The sequence below is a fragment of the Perca flavescens genome, chromosome 5, assembly GCF_004354835.1.
Source record: "Perca flavescens isolate YP-PL-M2 chromosome 5, PFLA_1.0, whole genome shotgun sequence".
Lineage (NCBI taxonomy): Eukaryota > Metazoa > Chordata > Actinopteri > Perciformes > Percidae > Perca > Perca flavescens.
The window spans coordinates 10,338,192-10,360,675 of NC_041335.1; the positions used below are offsets into that span (position 1 = coordinate 10,338,192).

Here is a 22,484-nt window from a genome sequence, read left to right on the forward strand (position 1 = left end):
AGAGGAGCAGAAGCCGCACCTTCGCCAAAATGAAGACTGAAAAACAGAACTATTTTGGTACATTTACTCGCCACGTGGCAGATAGCCATACATATAGATTTTATTTATTAATTATATATTATTTAAATGTAATATTTAGTGTTAAATAATTGTAAAATGTAGTACAGAGTCTCTAGTCTGAGAACTTACGTGTCACAAATGGCAATTCCACAACTGTACATCAGCGTGAAAGACGACATACCAAAGGAGATCAAAGACATATTGTGGATATTTAAAATGTCTTCCAGTTCCAGTGTTAAATATTCTTTAGAAATAAAAGTGTATTGATCTTTGAAAAGGTGTACCTGTAGTAGTATTATTATTATTATTATTATTATTATGACATTATCATTATATTAGATGCAAATGGTCTCTCGATGACAATATTATCGTTTATCGCAATAATTTCTGGGACAATTTATCGTCCAGCAAAATTTGTTATCGTGACAGGCCTATGCATGGTTTTCTTTGGTAGTATACCATATGGGACATGCTGCTAACTTTTTTTCCTGTGGGTGTTTCCCTGCAGTCAACCCATTTTGTTTCAACTGGTTATAAAAAGAACTTGACCAAATGGATCAAAAGAAACCACCTGATCTTAGTAGTATGTTGAGCATGCCTTGGCTGGGACGCAGAGGAGGACTCCAGCCTCAGGACCCGGCTGTAGGGCGCAGTAGAGGGCTGCTGCTCTCTTCCGAGGGGCCTAATATAGGCCGAGCCAGAGGTTTCCCCACTCTTGGCGATACCCCACGAGGGCGGGGAGTAACTCTACCCATTACGGAACCTGTGGTTGGCCGAGCCAGAGGGCTGCTCTTCCCAGCAGCTGAACCAAAGGTAGGGGTGGCAGGAGGTGCAGTCATGCCTAGTCTGGAGACGCAGCACAGACCGATGGCTCCACATGAAACCCAGACGCAGCACCAAACAGTGGAGACCTCTGCTTCAACAACAAAAGAGGTTAGAAAAAAAAAATTTGTATCTGCAGATACTGCACAATTTGCATGTTTTAATTTTCTGAATATTTTGCTGTACATTAAGAGCTGCTAAGGATTTTGTCTGCTTAAAGGTTGACCTGCCTACCTTCGGTCAAAGATCATCACTGGTCTCAATGTTCAGAGGAATGGGCATTGAGCCATCATTGACCTCGTGGGGAAGAGGAACACCACCAATAGGTATTTATTTATTTATTTATTTTGGATTTTAGGGGAAAAACTTAAACAGGAATCGGACAGATTATTGGTAACTACTGTGCATTAACAATGTCTAATTATAAGGACTTACACATCATTTGAAAAAACATTTTTGCATGCTTCTCTGAGAGAATAAACAAAACAATGTTACAGCTACTTGTAATATGTGCCCAGGTAGTGTATTAGCCACGGACATCTTATTTTGTGTGATATGATTATTTATTTTTTGAGAATATTTTTGGTGTTATTCTTAGCTATCACTAATGCAGTAACTTCCTTAGATGGGGAAGAGTATTAGATACAATGCATTCAGCTTTGACACCCTCTTGAAGCACAAAGAGTGCAAGAGGATCTTGATAAACAGAAAATGTGCATGGAATATAATTTCATTTTTTAAACAAATGCATCAATTCCTATAATTTTGATATTTTATTAAAAAAAATATATATATGAAATAAAGTATAATTTTATGGCAGTAAAAATCAGGACCATCAAGAATACAAAGCCAAATGTTACATGTTGTGTGTGTGCTCTTTAAAAAGCTGTTCCTTCAGTACAAAAAGCCCCACTTCATTCAATAATGACAAAGCCATTCCTCATGCTTACCCACATGTGCACACTTTGTTTTCCCTCTTTCTGTCTGGGAAGTTGCAATAAAAAAAACATTTAACCCTTGTGTTGACTTCGGGTCACATTGATCCGTTTTCAATTTTTGTTTTATATCAGAAAATATGGGACGTAGAAATAAGCGCTGAAAATGTGTAGAATAAAAATGTGGAAAAAAAGGCGTCAAATGTTTTTTCCAAGGTTGACGGGAAGATAACACAAGGGTTAAACATCAAGACCCCCATTTACCAAAGGCACGCAGCGAGCAAACCTCAATGGGCTGGCACACGTCGATCCATTCAGATCAACTGCTAATGCTAGTTTAACCCGTGTCACTGTGTACTGGGTTACATTATGTTGTAGGAAGAGGAGCAGCTGGAGATTTGGGTGATGCAAAGTTGCAAGATGCCCCCGTAGGTGTCATCAGCAGCCCAGAAAGCTTCAGCCAACTTGAAGAGGTTATGGGCAGAGGCATCAGGTAGGCAGAAGAGCTCACTAACATACACTAAATATTAGAAATGGCTGTCGGTATAATACAACACCACCACAAACTATATCCTCCAAAAATGACCATGAAGTTGAATCTAAACCTTAAAGGTGCAATATGTAATACTGACAGCTAGTGTTTAAAATAATTACTGCAGTACGAATTCAAAATGCTGGAGAGAATCGTCGCCCCCCGCCCCCTCCTCCCCAGACTCGAAGTTCACGGAGGTTGCCAGGCAGAGACCGCAGCATCCACAGCTATGTTGCTAGACGCTTGTCTCACATAGCCAGACATTACTTCACAGCACAGCGAAGTAGCTAACGTTAGATGATGGCTATATTGACAGTCATAAAAGCCAATGCTCACGTGGAGCTCTGTACAGACAGATACACTTTTTCGGCTTAGAATAACAGCGGGAACCGCTAAAACGCAACAACCTCGCCGTCCTCTCCACCCGACGGACCGACACACTTCCTAGGCTTAGAATTACGGTAGGAACCGCTAAAAATAACTCTACTTTGCCGTCCTCTCCACCCGACTGAATACACTTTATTGGCTTAGAATTAAAACGCACTGCAAACTCACGATCCTCTCTTCCCAATTTACAGCCCCCCCTCTCTTGGCTTAAAATAACTCACCGTTGTTGGCCATGGCCGCTGAACAGGTTACACGTGAACAGGTTACACGTAAACAGCCGTGGCACGCTTGCCTGGTCCTCTGGTAACGTTAGCAGGGTTAGCACGGTGGCGTTAGCCAGGACCAGTCGGGATCACTTTACTGGCTATGTTTAAATTGTTTTTGCGAGTAAACCAACTCGGGTACTCTAGCTATATATTTCAATGTGAGTACATAAATGTTGAAATGACATTGATGAAATGACCGCCCCTTGTAGCCATGAAAAATTAGCCTGAAGCTAATGCTTACCTGTTCAGGAGGAAATTAGCCAACTCTCTGTCCTTTTGGGCTCTAAGCTGTCTCCATCTTTCAAATACATCTCCAGTATTTACTAGGGGTGGTACGGTTCACAAAACCCACGGTTCGGTTCGTATCACGGTTTTAGGGTCATGGTTTGTTACGGTTCTTGTTGTTTTTTCTTTTAATCTTTAACACTCCAGAAATGTACTTCAGCATCTATCTATCTATCTATCTATCTATCTATCTATCTATCTATCTATCTTATCCACAATGTAAGATACAGTATTAAATTATATAGTTATATCATGTAATCATGCACAAACTGAATTTGACTCGACTTTAAGCACATTATTGGGACCATCTCTGAGGAAAGCTAGCTGAGATTTTGATACAGCAAGAGGGAAGACATTGATGATTTCAACATGCTTTTCATTTATTTGGCAAAAAAAGGAGAATGTGTATTGCCATCTACAGGAACTTATGTGCCTTTTTAGCACATGAAGATTGAAATATTACAGAATATCAATTGAAATAACTTGCATTTATCAAACTGCCAACTTCAGTGTAGCTCTTACAAAAATGTATCCTTTAAAAGTAAAAGAGGAACTCTTAAAGCTCTCTTTTGAATAAGTCAGAATACGTTAAATATAAAACCATTTCCTATCCTGGGCTGGGACACACATTCATACGGTTTGATGAAGTAGCCTACTTGTTGGACTTATCATTGCACTTACAATAACGAGCGTAGCTGTCAGGTCCTCCTGTATTGTGTGTGTGTGTGTGTGTGTGTGTGTGTGTGTGTGTGTGTGTGTGTGTGTGTGTGTGTGTGTGTGTGTGTGTGTGTGTGTGTGTGTGTGTGTGTGTGTGTGTGTGTGTGTGTGTGTGTGTGTGTGTGTGTGTGTGTGTGTGTGTGTGTGTGTGTGTGTGTGTGTGTGTGTGTGTGTGTGTCGGGGAGAACCAGACAGGATCTTAACTGCAGCTGCTTTACAGACTAGAGTGAAAAAACGTTACAGCGTACATTGATGTTAAAAAGTATATAGTTTGACGGGACGGTCTGAAATGTTTTGCACGGTGTTTCGCTGTACGTTTTGTTGGTAACTCGTCCACACCTCTTCTTTCGCGGGAAAGGGAAACACACTGGCTACATTGCGCATGCGTCGAACCGTGCGGCACGCTCCGAACCGAGACAAGCGGACCGAGCGGTTCGGATGTTTTTTCATGAACCGTACCACCCCTAGTATTTACCCAGGGTGTGTTACGTCTCTGGTCGAGCAACTGTTAGAAACATGCCGGTTATTTTAGGTTGGGTAGAATCCATCTCCGTTGATCCTGATTGTTTGTTTGCTGCTTTCATGGCTGTACTAACGTTACAGCTGTAGTGCGCTGGGTTTACGATTTTACAGGTATATCTGGCAACCCGGCATATATCTGGCTGTCAAACTGGGCCGTTGATAACAACACAGAGGCCAAAACACAAACGGAAAAAAAAAAAAAAACAGGAGAAAACACTGGTATTAGCATTGTTGTCAGAAAAGATATAGTATTTCAACTTGGCATGTTTCCTTAATATCTGATTATCTGGCTGCAATGTTTTGTTTTTTATTAATTTTTTAATAAAAAACAAAACATTGTAGCCTTTTATTATGGTAGGATTTACTGCGACGCTGTTATATTTTAGTGCATTAGTTTTAGCTAGGTGTGCCTAAGCCTAAATACCTATATTGTGTGTTGGGCTGTGAGGTGCTGCTTTTACTACGTAGTGGAGCAGTAGTTTGTTGAGCTCTTTGTTTCTTTTTTGACTCGAGTGTACAGAATTTTAAATACACATGTTCTCACAATGATTAGTCTTAAGTTTCCATTTGAGGGCATTACAGGTTTCCTGTCAAAAAATATTTGCAATAAAATGTGATGTGCCTTTAGAGCTATGTAGCTTATATAAATATATTGCAGAAAGGATTTTCCCAATAAATCCCATCCTTTTAGAAAATCATTGATTCAGAGTTATTGCAACCATTGTCAGTATTGGAAAAACTGATATGCAACCCTGGCTACTGTGGAATTTGACCAGTTTCAGTTTCCATGGCCGAGGTTTGTCCCATCAGACGATGGTAGGGCTTGGAAGAGCAGCGATGCCTCACCTTGGAGTAGGAAGAGCACGCCAGCTACCTCTTTCTCCTGGTCATGTTGAGTCTGTTTCTGAAGCCTGTGAGCAACAAGCAGTCCTACACCCTCAGACTCCCCCCTCAGGTAGGAAAACAATCATGAAATAATGCAAAACAATGTTATTAATATGAACATAAGTGACAAGAAATTCAGAAAAAGTACAAGATTTAAAATGCAAATGTTTTGAAGGAACCGTGCCCCTGTTGCCCACCCCTCAAGAGGTGATGGAGCTTTCTGCTGTTGCACCAGCAAAGATGGAGCTGAAAATGGAGGCAGTCCGGTAAGTACACTTGTCTGTTTTGGATTTATCTCTTAAGGCCTCGCCTAGGTTTGTGTACCTTTTCACATCTGAACCAATACTCCCGATACAGGTACCTGAAATTCTGTTCCCCGTACCAAACGGTACTTTTTTCGAAACCACCGTTGTACCTGCTCGTCTCAGAGGAAGTGTAATGTCAACAGCACCACGACTGCTTTCGGCTCGCCATTAATACATCGCAGTAAATGGTGTCTGCGTGAAGTTTAGAAAAACTGTAACCACACTTGAAACCACTTTATCGGCATTGCTGCGACTCATTGTGACTTCAACAAAACTGCGTAAAAATGTAGTTTGCGCCGTCAGCCCCTCTGCGCGTGTATGCCTGACCTCTGCTCTCTGTCAATATGCCGAGAGGACAGATGAGCTTGCGCTTACTCTCAGGTACCAAAATTTGGCATTGTTTTGATTTTACGTGAACCAATACTCTGTAGTACCGACGTGATTTGGTCGGTACCGGTAAAAGTACAGGGTTCGATACCCAACCCTAGCCTTGACACACCAAGGTAAACTCAAGCTGCCATTATGTGTCTATAGCAAACTATACTAAATTTGTGATTTCAAACACCAGGAGGATGACAGCAGAGATTTATTGAACCAAAATAGAGAACATGTCTATTATAAAACTGCCAAACTGCAGGGATACGTTGCTTTGTCACAGAAAAAAAAAGTTACCCTCACATAGAGCTGAGCAATATATCGATATTATATCTATCGTGATATAAGACTAGATAACGTCTTAGATTTGGGAGATCGTAATATGACATTGTGTTGTCTTTTCCTGGTTTTAAAGACAGTAAAGTGATGTCATTTTCTGAACTTACCAGACTGTTGTAACTGTTCTATTACTGTCTACTTAGTCATTATATCCACAATACTGGTGATTATTTATCAAAAATATCATTGTGTAAATATTTTCTGACGGCGCCAATAGTCAACACTACAATATCGTTGCAGTATAGATATTGAGGTATTTTGTCAAAAATATTGTGATATTTGATTTTCTCCATATCGCCCAGCCCTACCGTCACAGCCCTAGAGTCTAGCATATCTGAAGCTTAATTTATGTGTGTAATCGATACATTACTCGTCCACCTATTTTTCTGTACAATGGATCAGGGTGCCAGTGCTAAACAAAGCAAAATTTTACATTCACAATTTGTTTTGTGAGCATATGATTATAAATAAAGATGCATAGAGCTTACATGTTGGCTGTGAGCAGGCTTTTTAGTGTGTGTGTGTGTGTGTGTGTGTGTGTGTGTGTGTGTGTGTGTGTGTGTGTGTGTGTGTGTGTGTGTGTGTGTGTGTGTGTGTGTGTGTGTGTGTGTGTGTTGTGTGTGTGTGTTCGTGTGTGTGTGTGTGTGTGTGTGTGTGTGTGTGTTGTGTGTGTGTGTGTGTGTTCGTGTTTGTGTGTTCAAGTACATTTTTACAGATGCAAAGTAGAGCTGGGTGATATGGAAAAAAATCACATTTTTGACTAAATATGTCTATTGTGGCGATTTTGTAGGGTTGCCTATTGTTGCTTTCACAAAATATTAACACAATGAAAAGTTCCTTTATTTTCTGTGTAGATGCACCACAAATCACCGCAGTAGTCGAGAATGATTTCCAAATAGAGCTATTTATGTCATCTTCATATCGCAATAAAAAATATTGCTATGTATGTATAATAACTGCGCAACATGGTCTATTATTATAAATCCATGGACATGGTGAGCAAGCTCTGGCTAAACATCCCAGCTCGAGCATGAATCAATCAGTTGTCAGGAAAGAAAACAAAACGTCTCACACCGTTAGCTCGTCGGTTAGAAGTGCTGAAGGTCTGACCAGAGATGCTGACAAGTTGACAGACGAAGCAGAGGGCAGTGGGGCTGAGGTTAGCACAACAAGTGGATCGGTCTAGTGTAATGAAACGGCGGAGCTGGAAGACCCGCCTGAAGGTTCTCTATCAGCTAGCAACGGAGAGAAATTAGACAGGGTTTGCGTTGCTCCACCTTCGTAGGGTGTGTGTGTGTGTGTGCGCGTGCAGTGTTTCCTCTAGGATTATTTTTAGCAGTGGGGGCAGATCTGTCGGAACCCCCGTCCCGCGCCCCGCCGCCAAATGTTTTATGTATTAAACGGAATGGACACTTCGCTGCAACACAAACAAATATATTTATTCACGCACAATGAGGCATATTTTAATTTTGTTTTGATTGAACTGTATTTTTGAGGAACTGTAGGTCTACAAAATGAATTGTACAAGAAATTCTTCATAGGGAAACCAAAACCCAAAGTAGGCTATAGTTCGAAACTATTCATAATGAAAAAAGTTGGCAGCCTTGCTGTGTGCATTAGATTTTTCTTGGCTTTTGGAAAAATAACTCCAAGGCTCTGTTATAGGGGAATTCAGAAAGAGGTAGCCCATTAATGCTGACTAGCAAGCATGCTGCTAGATGGTACCCCTGTGGCCTGGATGGTCATTTTGACCGTTTTGAAATTTATATGTGTAATAACTTTGCTAAATAAAAAAATACAATCCTGCTGGTACCTGACTTTTCCTAAAATAGTCTGTATTTTCATTTAAAATTGTTTTTAGGCTATATACATTACACAAAAGGCAAAGAAAACACTATCACTTTTACCAGTTTTGTTTTTAATCTTTTGCGTGGTTGAAGATGCATCTTGGTTGCTTACTAATAATCATAGTCTCTGTCAGAGAAACGTAACTAGCGGTCTCGAGTAACAAGTGTGGGCATTAAAGGCATTAAGGTGGCAACCTAAGTGGGCAGAAGAGAGAGAGAGAAAGAGGAAGCAGACGTGTTGTAGATGCAACTGGAGCAGAGTTAGTGGTTATTCATTTTATAACGTCGGCCCTGGAGGTAACGAGTCTCCCCTGGTTTTCTGATCACGGTCGGAAACGAAGCGATCAGGAGAGGTTAACCCATTGAACATTTTAACAGCTTATTAACGTGCGCTTGTTTCCCCATGCGCTGATGCGCTCATCTGTTGACCTTTCCGAATGCCTTCATACAGTTGCTTAATAAAAAAGGGCTTTCCACACAAACTAACGTAGCCTACATGTGTCATTAGCCTAGTATGAGGGAAAAAAATTTGATTTTAACTGTGTTGGGCTCGGACACAAATTTCTTAATGCCTGTCTGGCTCGGGCCGGTTCGGTCACGGCTCTGTCGGACGGCCGGCTCGGACAAAAAAATCGGCCCGATCCGGACTCTAGTGGGCATCCCCAATGGGCCGAAGGCAAAGCCAGAGTCGTAACGCAGGCTACGGCGTAGATGGACTCTGTTCTTAATCAAAAGAAAAGCAACGGGCGCTCGCTCTGTGGAAGGCGCGTAGCCTAGATGGCCGGTAGCTGTCTACATGTTCATATAACTTTATACATGCTACAACTGTCTGGAATCATTACACACATCCTCTCCAAGGAGTGCACCAGCTGTAAAATGTCCCGGAGGAAGTTCATGCAGCAACTGGCAGAAGAGCGCAGAGCGGAGTTTATGGCGCACGTTCCGAGCTGCGCTGCGCACCGCAGCAGACACCAAAACGGAGGCAATGCCAGTTAGGTTAGGTTATAAATGTTCAAATAACATAGCCTACTTTTAATTGTTATTTGGCTGGAATTATGTTGAATGAATTTCCCCCAATATGTTTCGGGACATGAATGTATGAAATAATCACGGTATAGCCTACTACGCCATGATATGATATCAAGGGCGTTGTATAGAATCAACAGCCACGTGCAATTTAGCTAGCAGGTGAAGGTGAAACAAAAAATGTGCAAGCACTATAGACTAATACAGGCTCAAATAAACTGACAATATAAGTTAGGCTATACGACTTACAGTTCTCAAGGATGCACACATGCAATCTCAACCGGGTCCTCCGGACAGCCAGTCTCTTTTTTTTCTTTCTCCCTTTTCTCTGAGTGGCACGCGTGCCTACTTGCGTTGTGAAGCGTGTGTCCACGCTATTCTGCGACTCTCTAACAATCACTGCCAATAGACGGCTTTTTTCTGATACCGTGGCGGAAGAAATCTAACCGTGGCGGACCGCCACTTGCCAATCAACATAGAGGAAACACGTGTGTGTGTGTGTTGGTGTGTGTGTGTGCGCCGAACTCTGAATGAAAAGCTCTTTTTATTTAACGGTTTTATTTTATACTTTATATTTGAAAGCCGGCCAAAGCTTGGCACTTTGCAGTTTTTAGTTGCAAAAGTTTTTATTTTTCTATGAAGACATATAAAGTAATATCAAACTACATTTAATTTGTTTCTTTTCTTTTAAATTGTATGTCTACTGCAATCACATGGGAAAAGTAACCACATTTACATACTGTTAATCATATCTTGAGCCTAAAAATCGATATCAAATCGTGGCATTTTTTTGAATCGTGCACCCCTATTATCTTATCTAGCCTATATTATCCTATCAATTTTTAATTTCAGAGCGTAAGAGCTCTTCAGCATGGTGGCCCAATGGTTAGCACTGTGGCCTCACAAGAAAGTTCTGGGTTCCAATCCAGGTCGTTCCGGGCCTTTCTGTGTGGAGTTTGCATGTTCTCCCCATGTTTGCGTGGGTTTCCTCTGGGTGCTCTGGATTCCCCCACCATCAAAAAACATGTACTAGGTTCTCCAGGCCCTCGATCAAGGCACTGGCTCAGATCTGGAGTTGATCATACCCACTGCTCCCTTGAGGGATGGGTTAAATGCAGAGATTGAATTACGCATAAAGGTACTTTATTTTCACATACACATAGTATGTGTATGTGACAATAAAGTACGTTTTACCTTACAGTACCCTTTACCTTCATGCAACAAATACTTTATTGTCTTATGTTATTAGTATAAATACACCTTACAAAGCTATTGTGTAGGGCTGTCCTTGACTAAAGAAATTCTTAGTCGACTAACACTTATACGATTTAGTCGACTAATTGTTTAGTTGATTTAATTGACAGAGCTGTGCGCTTTGAGAGGTGGTTAAGACTAGAAAAGCACAATATAAATGTAGTTAATTAACCATCTGTAAATCTGAGTTTCTCCACAATTAATCCTGCAAAAGCACCACTTTAAATCTTGCGTTTACCATAAATGTGCTCAGAAGTTTCTTGGAAATAAGTAATTAAGCATGAATAAGCATAAAAAATGACTAATCGACTAAAGAAATCTTAGTCGACTAAGACCAAAACGACCGATTAGTCGACTAATAGCCCTACTATTGTGAATTAAATATGATTGTGGAATATTATAATAAAATGTTTTATTAAATACAGGTAATGTTAATGGCAAATAATTCTTTTCTCAAGCCTAACCGCTGCACTGATTTTCCATTATATGGCTGTGAAGTTGGCATTAAATTTCATCCTAGGTGGTATTAAAATGTCTTAAATTTAACTTGTAGAATCCTGGGGCTAGCCTCCTGCCAAGAAAATGGACAATCCATCCAGGTTTTTGGTTGTTGCTGAAACTGCATGATTAATTGTTTTTTCAGCTTCAAAGTCCACTTGCTGTCGCATTGATGGATCATAGCTAAGGCAGCTCGTTTAGAATCGGCTTTGCAGTTTTGTTGCATATAGCATAATCAGTTCTAGGGTTTGGGTAGACCTGTGGAGACCTAGTCATCACTTAAGCTTTACAGATAGAAAATGTAAACTTGACTGTCTTGTTCTGAAATAATCTTTTTGTGCATTTATATTTTCATCTGGTCAGTGAGCCAACTAATAAGGCTGGAACAAAAGGAGCTCTTATAAATATTGGCTCAAACCACATCACGATTCGTTGCAAGAATGAAGCTGTTTATCAGTACCATGTTACATTCACGTAAGTATCAATAATTTGTGCTTTATTTAACAACTGTTCAGCAAATGACTGGAAATATGTAATGTCTAGTTTCAGTTTAAAAATAACAAAGCTAAAATTATACTGAAGCAATACTGTTATTAAAATCACAGACTTGCTTACTACAAGGCTATTTCAACTGTTTAAATCAATATTGTAAGCTGATAATGGTATTTGGGAAAGTGCTCTATGTATTGAGTATTTTCAATATTATTTTTCAGTCCAAATGTTGAATCAATGGCAATGCGTTTTGGCATGATGAAGGATCACCGTTCAACGACAGGGGAAGTAATAGCTTTTGATGGCTCTATACTCTTTCTGCCTGTTAAACTGAAAGACGTAAGTATCCACAGTTACTATTTAGTTGTGTGGCTAATTGACTAAGGTGCGTGGGACAGGTTGTAATTTTTAGTTTATGTAGTTGATTGAGTTCCTACAAATGTCCAAAACTACCGAGTCTTAAGAGTGTCAGTTTAAATGTATTGAATTTTCATTATGCAGCAGAACTATACCGTGAAATATGTCACATTATTGAACTAACACTGTATTCCTTTTTTTTTTTTTTTTTTTTCAAACATTTTGATGGCATGCAGGTGGTTGTTCTCAAGAGTGTTAGACGAACCGATAACGAGGAAATACAAATACATATCCAGATGACAAAGATTTTGCCACCTAACTCGGATCTATGCATTCCATTCTACAATGTGGTGCTCAGGAGGTATTTAAAAAAACTGTTCACTGTTTGTTCAAAGATGATTATGACAAATAATCAAATTGAAAGACCTCTATTATAGATGTTCTACTATATGGTGTTCTGCTATAACTACATATAATTTGCACTGAAATAAAAGGTGATAGCAATCTTCTACTTGACCTGTGAGATTAAGAATTTAAAAAGAAAAATGGTGTAATTGCCCTCCATCCACTTACAAACAATAACATGATTTTAATAGTTTAACATCTTTTCTGTTAACTTTCTTACTTTTAATAAAGAGCATTCAGCCAGTCAATTGCTGCTTATCAGTTTCTAGGTTGTTTTCTCTCTTAATGTAACCACTAAAGGCATGTTCACATTGGCCGGGAAGCATGTATTTTGCATTTGCGATGAGTTTGATCGCTGGATCATTTGCGTTTGCGCAACTCGCGTTACCCGCTGGTGTAGAGCTGTAGGCACCAACAACGTTTTTCTGTCATCAATGTACCCGAAATAACCACTATTGCTGCTTTGAACCTGTTGTGTAATAATAATGTTTACTGACGGAGCAAAAAGCATGGGAATGTTTACTGCCTCCCCAAGTCAAGTCAGCTTTATTGTTAGATGTGCTATACATGCATGACATACGGCACAAATGAAATTTCAGTCCTCTCGGACCCACGGTGCAAAATGCAATAAAAAATAAATAAGTTTCTATAAATAGAAAAGACAGAATAAAAAAAATCAACAATTTAACATGACATAAAAATAAACAATCAACTATCAACCAGACGTACAATCAAGGCACTTGAGTATTTAAAATAAATAGGATAAATAAAAAGTATTTAAAATATTTAAACAGGTGAGGTAGAGCGGTGTAGTGCAATAATTATCAAGCAGGGGGAAGTGAAATGTGCAGTCCCTGAGTTCAGAGTGTATGAGTGGTGGGGGGGGGGTGCAGTCCTATTGGACCCCCTCTGCCCAGGGGCAGGCTGGGCAGAGGAGGAAGTGAGGAGGGAGGGAATGACGGTAGAGCAGGGAGGGAGTTCAGTCTCCTGACAGCCTGGAAGTAAACATTATGTGTGGATGACTGCCACTTCCGGCGCTACTTTTCTTTTATTGCAATAAATGGATAAAAAGTATGCTGATAACATTAAGATGACTATTTGTAAGAAGTCTGAATTCATACCTTATCAGGTCTGTCCACAAGAAGGCAATCAAAACTTTTATTTTAAGTTTGTATCAATCTGGGCTATGCTAACATTGGAACAACATACATATATATATATATATATATATATATATATATATATATATATATATACATACATACATACATATAATTTCAGAATTTACTATTCAAAATTTCCCGCTTTTTTTTTTTTTTCTCTCCAAAGAAAGCTCCTTTTTCATCCAGTCGGTTTAAAAAAAATTAATAAATAAAAAAAAAAAAAAAAAATGAAGTACTATAGAGCTACAGTAATGTGTTCCTCCATTTCTGATACAACATCAGGAGAATCCAAACACTGACTGGCTTTCATGAAACTGCGTCACAAATTTTTCAGGACGAGTGTAAATAGTTCAGTTTGTCCCGGCATTGGCTTTATGTAATCGAGCCGCCGAATTTGTGTGAAATGTGGGCAGTGAACACCATAAGTAGCCTTGAGATATGTTCTTTCTGATTTTTTTTTTTTAATTATGCTACCATGTTACTTTAAGCATGGACAGGACATGACTCTGTTTTTGTTTTTCAAGGGTAATGAAAATCATTGGGCTGAAGCTGGTGGGTCGAAATCATTACGATCCAGAAAGCGCAGTCATTCTTGGAAAACATCGGTTGGTAGAAAGTTGCATTTTAACATCAGAGGGCAGGTGCCAGCTAATATTATGGCAACTCTAGTCCATTCATTATCCTGTTTGTCTGTTTTTGTAGGCTGCAAGTGTGGCCAGGTTATTCAACCGGTATCAAGCGCACAGATGGAGGCCTGTACCTGAATGTGGATGTGTCTCACAAAGTCCTGCGGAATGACTCTGTGCTGAATATCATGTAAGTTTACACTGCAAATCAACCGTAGAATACAAACGTTGGCAAGTTCACGGATAAATTCATAAGTCATATTGGATAATTCTTCGGATAATTGGATAATTCTTCATTGTAAAATAGACCTTGCACTTTATTTCCATAAAGCATTACATACTTAGTTGTCAATGTTACAGGGACGTAAAAATAAATAAACGGTACTATATAGATGTGCTCATACTAGTTTAAACATTGACTATGCTATGACTGAGCCACACAGGGCTATATACATTAATATAAGTTAAAATGTTATATTCTATGATGTAGTCATACATATTGAATGCCAGGTTGTGAGATAAGACATTCTTAGTGCGTCTGCAGTCTGTCCTCTGAAATGGCCTCGACCACTATAACCCTTCCTCCTGGGAATATGGTTGTATTAAGAGGTGAGTTGGAGGGCAACTGTTTGCCAAATGCAATAGGCTTATTGCATCTATAGATTATTTATAAACTGAAATACTCTTGCCCTAGCTTTGCCTTTTCTGTTTACACTGAAAATGGAAAAAGTATGACTATTGGACCGTACTGCCGTCTGCCAGGAACATGCTGTATCAACAGAGCAAAGAGAACTTCAGAGACGAATGCACCAAAGAGCTCATCGGCAGCATCGTCATCACCCGCTACAACAACCGCACCTACCGCATTGATGCCATTGAGTGGAACAAGTCACCCAAAGACACCTTCACTTTGATGGATGGCACAGAAACCACCTTTGTTAAATACTACAGGTGAGACTGCTCTGTCCATGAACTAGGGATGGGCATGATTACTCGACGATTGATAATTGATTATTAAGAATTTTGTTGATCACGTTAATTTGTTATTGATTAAACTAATGCTGGTTGCGTAGTGTGAGTCTTGGAGCAATGAAATTAATTTCACAGTGTGACGGCAATTAAACATTTTACCACCCGGGGGCAATATTTGACTCCATACTCAGTTACCTGGCTGCGAGTTTCCATTTTGATTTCAGAAGTAATCATGAAGAGGACACGTGAAGTTTGCCGTGGGACCATTTTGATTTGAAAAAAAACGACTTGGTTCACTGCAAACAGATGCCGTGTATAAGTACAACATGGCCACTACTAAAATGATGTAGCCTACCACTAAACAAAGTGCATCCGAGCCTGGTTAATGTCTGTGGCGGCCGCGGTTCATCCTGCTCTCTGTCTCAAACTAGCATAAACTCGGCGTTAGCACGGAGGAGCTGCGATGCACAACGAGCAGAGAAAATTACACAAGGGATCTGCAAGTTCATTGAGATGGATATTGGAACCAGCATATCACATTCTGTCCCGACGTACCATCACCAGACTGGTAGAAACTCACTACGAAGAACGGAATAAGGTAACCCGGGCTGGCCAAGTTAGCACGGAGGTAGGCGACCTGTGCATCCCGGCAAAGCAGGTGTTTTCGGGGGCTGGACTGACGGTCACCAGGTAGCGGTCGTGTCTGACCCCAGATCATGTCAACGTGCTTATCTTTCTCAACAAAAATCCGTAGACTGGTGCAGAAGTTGTATCTGAGTTAGCCTAATGGTTATTTTATTAGGCTTTGTCCATGCCTTGGATAGTTTTGAGTTGCATTTTGACAAAACCTGTCAGATCTAAGTATTATGTTAATAATTAAGTTATTATTTAACATGATTCTTTTTATTTATTATTTTGAAACAAACGAGGGTCTCTGTTTTAAGAACGCCGGCTCGCAGCTGCAGGTTCTGTTGCTTCAGAGCACCGCAGCGCATATATCTATAATCTATATATCTATAACCTCCAGTTTAACTGCCACAAGTTGTTCTTCTTGTAATTAAGATCTCGAGGAAAAACATGCTGTATTTTTGTATTTTCATTGCATTTTCATTGCATTTTTAATTTATAAAAAGTTAAATAAGTAATGAATTTTAATATAAAAATATTAATGATTAATCAATAGTCGATTGTTAATTTTCCTGACGATCGACTAAGAAAATTTAATCGAATGCCCATCCCTACCATAAACTCTTAAAAAACTGAGCAGGAAAGTATAGCAGGCGTATTTGTGCGTTAAAATTGTGGCAGTTTATTTAATTCAAAGCAGAAATGAAAGTCATAATTTAAACACCTGTTGCGTTTGCTTGGACTTGCACTTTTTTTAACAGCAAGAACTATGGGATTACCATCAAAGAGATGGACCAACCTCTACTCATGCATCGGCCAAAGGAGAGGGCTAAGCCAGGAGGGAAGGTAAAAGCTCTCTCCAGCATCAGCTACTTTAACATTATAATAAATGCTCAAGACACAAGTAGTTTTTTTTTTTTTTTTCCCCATTTTTAGTAAAGCTCTTTACAGTACACCACTCTGCTGACATGACCTGAATTCTTGCATCAGAATGCCACCTTGTGGCTACAATAAGTAGAGGTCGACCGATTCATCAGTTTTGCCGATTAATCGGCACCGATAGTTGATTGGCGGAACTATCGTTATCGTCAAAAATCCATGCCGATAGTTTTTCCTGGTTGCGTCCGTTGCTGGAGCGGCTGAGAAGCGCACGCTGTCATTCATTACACAGTACATGAGAGCTGAGAAGGGTCTGCTGGCATCATGCATTACAATAGCGGCCTGTAGAGGCGAAATAAAAACTATCACTGCGTCAAACTACTATTAGCGTCATATGGTGGAGCGAGAGAGTGAGTGAAGAGAGAGAGCGTTATATGGTGGAGAGACATAGAGAGAGACAGAAGAGAGGGAGCGTTATATGGTGGAGAGACTGAAGAGAGAGAGCGTTATATGGTGGAGAGACATAGAGAGAGACAGAAGAGAGGGAGCGCCGGCGCTAGAACAAAGTCGTGAATCCGAGAAATACGTGTTTTCACTGATTCATCTCTAGAAATGCGACTGTAGCGAGCCTGTCACTATCACTAACGTTATCCACATATATATTTACACGCAACAAATGATATATCCAGCTTCAAAAAAAGTCTAAAAGTCGGAAGTTAGAATGAATGCATTGTGCAAAGAGTGGTTGCTATGGAGACAATACACAGTGTTGAGTTACGTTGCTCTGATTGGTTGTAGGTCTATCCATTGAATGCAGATGCATTTTCTTTCCCCCATAATCACAACCCAATGGAGCGGTTTCAAACTAGGAGTAGGAGTAGGACCAGTCAGGCTAGATCCAAACCGATCTAAACCGTTCTACAGAGAAGAATGGCATCACTGTTTTGAGATTTGGCATACATTTGGGCCTTTTTTGAAGAAATGTAAATAGTTTGTCCTTTTATATGAATTATAATGCTCATGTTTATTTTTGCACTGGATGACTCCAAATATGTAGGAGAACTGTTTTAGACAACACACATGCGTGTGTAGCATTGCTGTGGATGTAATATCAATAAATATGACATTATTATTTTGATTATTGGCAAAAGCGTCTGGACTTTTTTTGAAAAAATGTATGTATTTTGTCAACTTTTTTTATCCAGTATCAATTCTAAATACTATCTGTCGATTAATCGGTTATCGGCAAATACAGCCCAACCTAGCTATCGGTATCGGTAAAATCCACTATCGGTCGACATCTAACAATAAGTCTTAACAATAAGCATGTTTTTAAAGCCATGTCATGATTTTAAAACACAAAAAATGAACAATTCCTTTACTACAACTGAATCAGGTTTATCAAAGCAAGCTGTCTCATATTTTCCCATTTGACACTTTTTCCCTTTTGCTTGAACAACCTATTCAGACATCTGTAATACTTCTATATACAAATGAATACTGTGTGTTCAATAGTCCATAAGAAGCATAAGGCAATTGTATAAAATATTAATGTGATCAGGAAACACTTAACTGTAGATAATTTTATGTTGATTTATTGCAGCAAATCATTACTGGAGAGATCCTTCTAGTACCAGAGCTTTCCTTCATGACAGGAATCCCAGACAAAATGAAGAAGGACTTCAGAGCTATGAAGGTAAACTCAGAGCGTTAGCCCAATGTTATGTCCTCTTCGAGGTGGTCTTGCTCTGTACCCTAAAACCTTTCAGGAGCAACACCTACATTAAGCAGCATCATAACCGAGCATGTGAATGGAGCGGTGACAGTTTTCACTTCCTGCTTATGAAGCGGTTTGTTTCCACTGTTCAAAGCTGTTCCCGATTCTCCGGTTAGTATCACTCTGCACTTGACTCCAATTGAACCCACTGTACTCAAATCGCTCACCACTCCCTCCAAAAGAAAAAAAGCGGAGTTGTATTTATATATATTTTGCTGGCCATGCAGGATGATAATAATAATAATTAATAATAGCTCAATTAGAGTAACTATACAAGGTTCATACCAGTTTGAACATTGTTGCTGTGTACCGAAAGAGAAACCCCAAGTGCTGCCATGTTTGTTTTTGCATTGGTTGTTAACAATGTTGTCTTAACAGAAAATACATTTTAACCAGTTACTGTTCATGTGACAACACAAGTAACAACCAGTGGTATTTTCAACAGTTTTAATATCTACACCCTCCGAATAGGTGCAACATATTCCATGCCAGTTAAAAAAATAAACCTTGAAATGTAACAATTCATTGTTAATTTGAGTCTGTTTGACAAAAATAACAAACATATGTCTTTTAAAGACAGAATATTCAATTCCATTCAATTTTATTTATAGTATCAAATCATAACATAGGTTATCTCGAGACACTTTACAGATAATGTATAAAAAATATTAAAAAAAAAAACTGTAAGAGAGCAGAAAGTGTTGGTTAATAAAGTATTACTATCATCACTGACAAAAGTTAAATAAATTGAAAACACTGCTTCAAATGTGGCTTTAGAACATTTATTTGCTGTAAACCCGTTACGTAGTCATTTTAAACTCCAGTTCCCTGTTTAATCCCATATTGTTCCTCTGAACTCAAACTCCTGTATGCATTTAGCTCTGCTCCATTAGCTTCATAAGCTGAGCTAGGCAAACACACGGCAGGACACTGGTGTCTAACGTAGGGTGACCTGTCCCCGGCTGGAGCTGTCCCCGGTTTTTACTGTGACTGACCTGAAATTGGAGTGAAAGAAAACATTGACCAAACGCACGTGCATGTGCCCATATTTTACGTTGCTTAAAATGACTGGAGTCTAGTGGGTTTAGCTTGTTTCGCCATTGCCAACTGCAGCGATCTCGTTTAATACTGGACCAATGTCAAAGTACAATATTTCCTTAATAGTTGTAATTGTATCCAATACTCAATGAGCTGTTGCAGAAACAAGCCCAGCGTGAAGGAATAAAGCAAAAGCTGTCAGATAAATATAGTGCAGTAAACATTACAACATTTCCCTCTGAGGTGTAGTGGAGTACAAGTATGAAGTAGCAGGAGGGGCAATTCTAGGATCAGATCTTTGCGGGGGCTCAGCCCCTAATGAGACTGACATGGATATAGTGCATGCAGAAGTGTTAATCTGGGCCATGAAATTACCAACTTCTTCACAACCGCAATCCTGCTCTCTCTCTCTGACACCGAGGCTCAGCCAAAGGCATGAGTCTGGCGCAACCACCTCAACCAGAATCTAAGCTTTCCAATGATATTAGCGCCAGTTGCTGTGACAAATGGTTTGCAAGAAAATTAACAATGAATTTACATTAAATATTATATTTGCATTCTGCATACATCTCTGCACACCCATTACTCTCTGTGAAATATCTCACAAACTCTTCACTCAACACATGCATCGGTATAACAAGCGGTTCCCGGGTAATCCGGTTTTGAAATAACAACTAAATTTCTACATGGTCTCCAACTTTGGGCCAAAATTATAATGTATTCTCATGTAAGCTATTTGTGTTAGTACATTTTTGTAAATTGCATAGCCAGTGTATCCCACCATAATGGTTATTATATTGCCAAATTCCAGACAATCTCATTTACTTAAATATATCCCACTTACAAATCTGAATATATATTTATACTGGTATGCTTCCTAGTGACATTAATGCAAAAATATAAAGAAAACTATTCAACCTGTGTGTGTGCATGGTTACAATTCTGAAGTGCAAAATAGTTCAGACTACAGCACAAATATTTCCATCCATAGATAAGAATAATAAAGTAGGCTATAACCTCTGAATGTTTTTTCAAAGTGCACCAGATTGATTAATTTAAATGTTGAAATAGACAACATTTTCTTACATGGGAGCATGCCTTTTAAATTTAAGTTTACAAAGATAAAAACATTACCTGTTTGGGAGGTATTTACGCTTCTGAGCTGAAAATGTCATGACCGATAATTTAAATAAAATGTTTTATTTAATTCAAGTAGCCTACTTTGAACATAATTATTTTCTAGGGTTTAAATGTATACAGATTTGACATTTAATGGCACATTTTTTCCACGCGTGTGCCGCTGTGTTCATGAACCAGAACTTCAACAATAAATCAGTAAGTTGCTACTCAAAAGTTTTTCTAGTTTGGCAGGTCTGGATACAGTTTGTTGCAAGTGTGTGACATGCAGGCTCTGCATGCACAGCAAAACAATCACAATCAACAATCAATGTTTTGTATTGATAGTATTATATGAATACAATGGTGTCATGCCAGTCAACCAGTGTATTTCTTCTAATTTTCCTCTCCAAAATCACTTCAGAAGAGTAGTCACAGTGCTTACTTGCTTTGGTTTTTGTAAAGCATTAAAGTTCAACAAAGACTGGTTCACTTAAGAAAATGTCCTCCCATTTTCTATGTAGATTCACTCCCCTACAAAATCACCCCAGTAGTTGAGAATGATTTAGTATTTCTAAATAGGGCTATTTGTCATCTTGTAAAATTTGTCTTTTTTCATATCTCAATATATGTTGCAGCGAGAAAAAAATATCGCAGTGTCAGTTTATTCCCAATATTGTGCAGGCCTGTTGTGATTTGGTTTTAAAGAAATGCCAATAAACCAGAGCACATTTGTTTTCCTATTCCGGAGTGCTCTGTGGACTAGCCAGACCTTCCTTGTGTTGTGGAGGTAGGTCTGGCAACGCGAGACTAAGCATATCCTATTGTTTAGATGTAGAAAGTCAGAAATGTCATCTCCGACCACAGCAGCAGAAGGTAGACACTACCATCCTCGCTTCTCAAACTCTAAGACATGAAATTAAATTGTTTAGAAAGTGTAGAACAATATGTCATCCAAGGAGATGCAGGTCTGAAAATATTTGTAAAGAGAAAATAAAGTAATAAAAACTTATGGTAACAGACTCGGTGAGATATTTTTCATGTGTTGTAGGACCTGACCATGCACATCAATGTGAGCGGTGAGCAGCACACCCACTCAATAAAACAGCTTCTGAAGAACATCAGCACTAACCCTGAGAGTCAGATGGAGCTCAGCCGATGGGGACTGGACGTTGACTCAGAGATCCTGATGGTGAGGCTTTCAATGTCGTTACGACGGCAAACTGACACCTACACCCACACACAATAAGCAGTCTAGAGATTTTTTTTAATTTTTTATTTCATCCGGGAGCTAAGATCTGCAGCCTTCCTCTGTTGCACTTGTGGGTCTTCCAGAAGCTTTGTAATCCAGCCTGGAACTGTTGGGTTTTTTTTGGGGTTTTTTTTTAGGTTTAGTTTTTCAGTGTTTGCTAGTTTTAGGTTTTCAGAAACATTAGTTTTTGTATATTTTGTTTTACAGTAGTTTTTGTTAGGGCCAGGTAAAAGAAGTATATAGATTCATTTACATACAAAATACTGTTCATAGTTTTGACCTATGTCACAACCCTATGGGAACACCCACTAGGAGGGCAAAACAAAGCTGCCATTCACTGTCTGCCAATGAGTCAGCTCAGGGTTTTATTTGTTCTTTAAAACTCCTATGGCCATTCTTTTTCCCTTTTTGTGACAGTATATTGTGTGTTGGTTTCCTCTCTTGCAGACTAAAGGTAGAATTCTTCCTCTAGAAACCATATGTTTACAGTCAACATCCTTTACCACTGGCGCTGATGTATCCTGGTCCAGAGAGGTTGTTAGGGATCCTTCAATCAGCTCTGTGAGTATTTTGAAACCAATCGCCGGTGTTGCCTCCACATTTTTCATGAATGTAATTTACCTATAATGCAACCTATAAAATGTATTAACTGCAAAGTTGAGGAAGCAAGGCAGCAACATTTACCCACTTAATGTACTAGTGATCTGCGTAGGCTTAATTCCTGT

At 39.3% G+C, this 22,484-nt stretch overlaps 1 protein-coding gene across 2 annotated transcripts in view; it reads left to right on the forward strand.

Annotated features, from left to right (window-relative positions):
* The window catches only part of piwil2 (piwi-like RNA-mediated gene silencing 2), a 41,296-nt gene that overhangs the window by 8,348 nt on the left and 10,464 nt on the right, over nt 1-22,484 (forward strand). For both annotated transcript variants that reach the window (XM_028577215.1, XM_028577216.1), the window contains exons 2-16: nt 569-993; nt 1,103-1,208; nt 2,196-2,310; nt 5,303-5,481; nt 5,587-5,677; nt 11,419-11,529; nt 11,769-11,886; nt 12,141-12,265; nt 13,997-14,077; nt 14,175-14,288; nt 14,861-15,049; nt 16,459-16,543; nt 18,180-18,272; nt 21,559-21,699; nt 22,207-22,320. In XM_028577215.1, coding sequence (XP_028433016.1) covers nt 613-993; nt 1,103-1,208; nt 2,196-2,310; nt 5,303-5,481; nt 5,587-5,677; nt 11,419-11,529; nt 11,769-11,886; nt 12,141-12,265; nt 13,997-14,077; nt 14,175-14,288; nt 14,861-15,049; nt 16,459-16,543; nt 18,180-18,272; nt 21,559-21,699; nt 22,207-22,320 — 2,043 coding nt within the window. In that variant the 5' untranslated portion in view covers nt 569-612. The remainder of the gene's footprint in view (nt 1-568; nt 994-1,102; nt 1,209-2,195; nt 2,311-5,302; nt 5,482-5,586; nt 5,678-11,418; nt 11,530-11,768; nt 11,887-12,140; nt 12,266-13,996; nt 14,078-14,174; nt 14,289-14,860; nt 15,050-16,458; nt 16,544-18,179; nt 18,273-21,558; nt 21,700-22,206; nt 22,321-22,484) is intronic.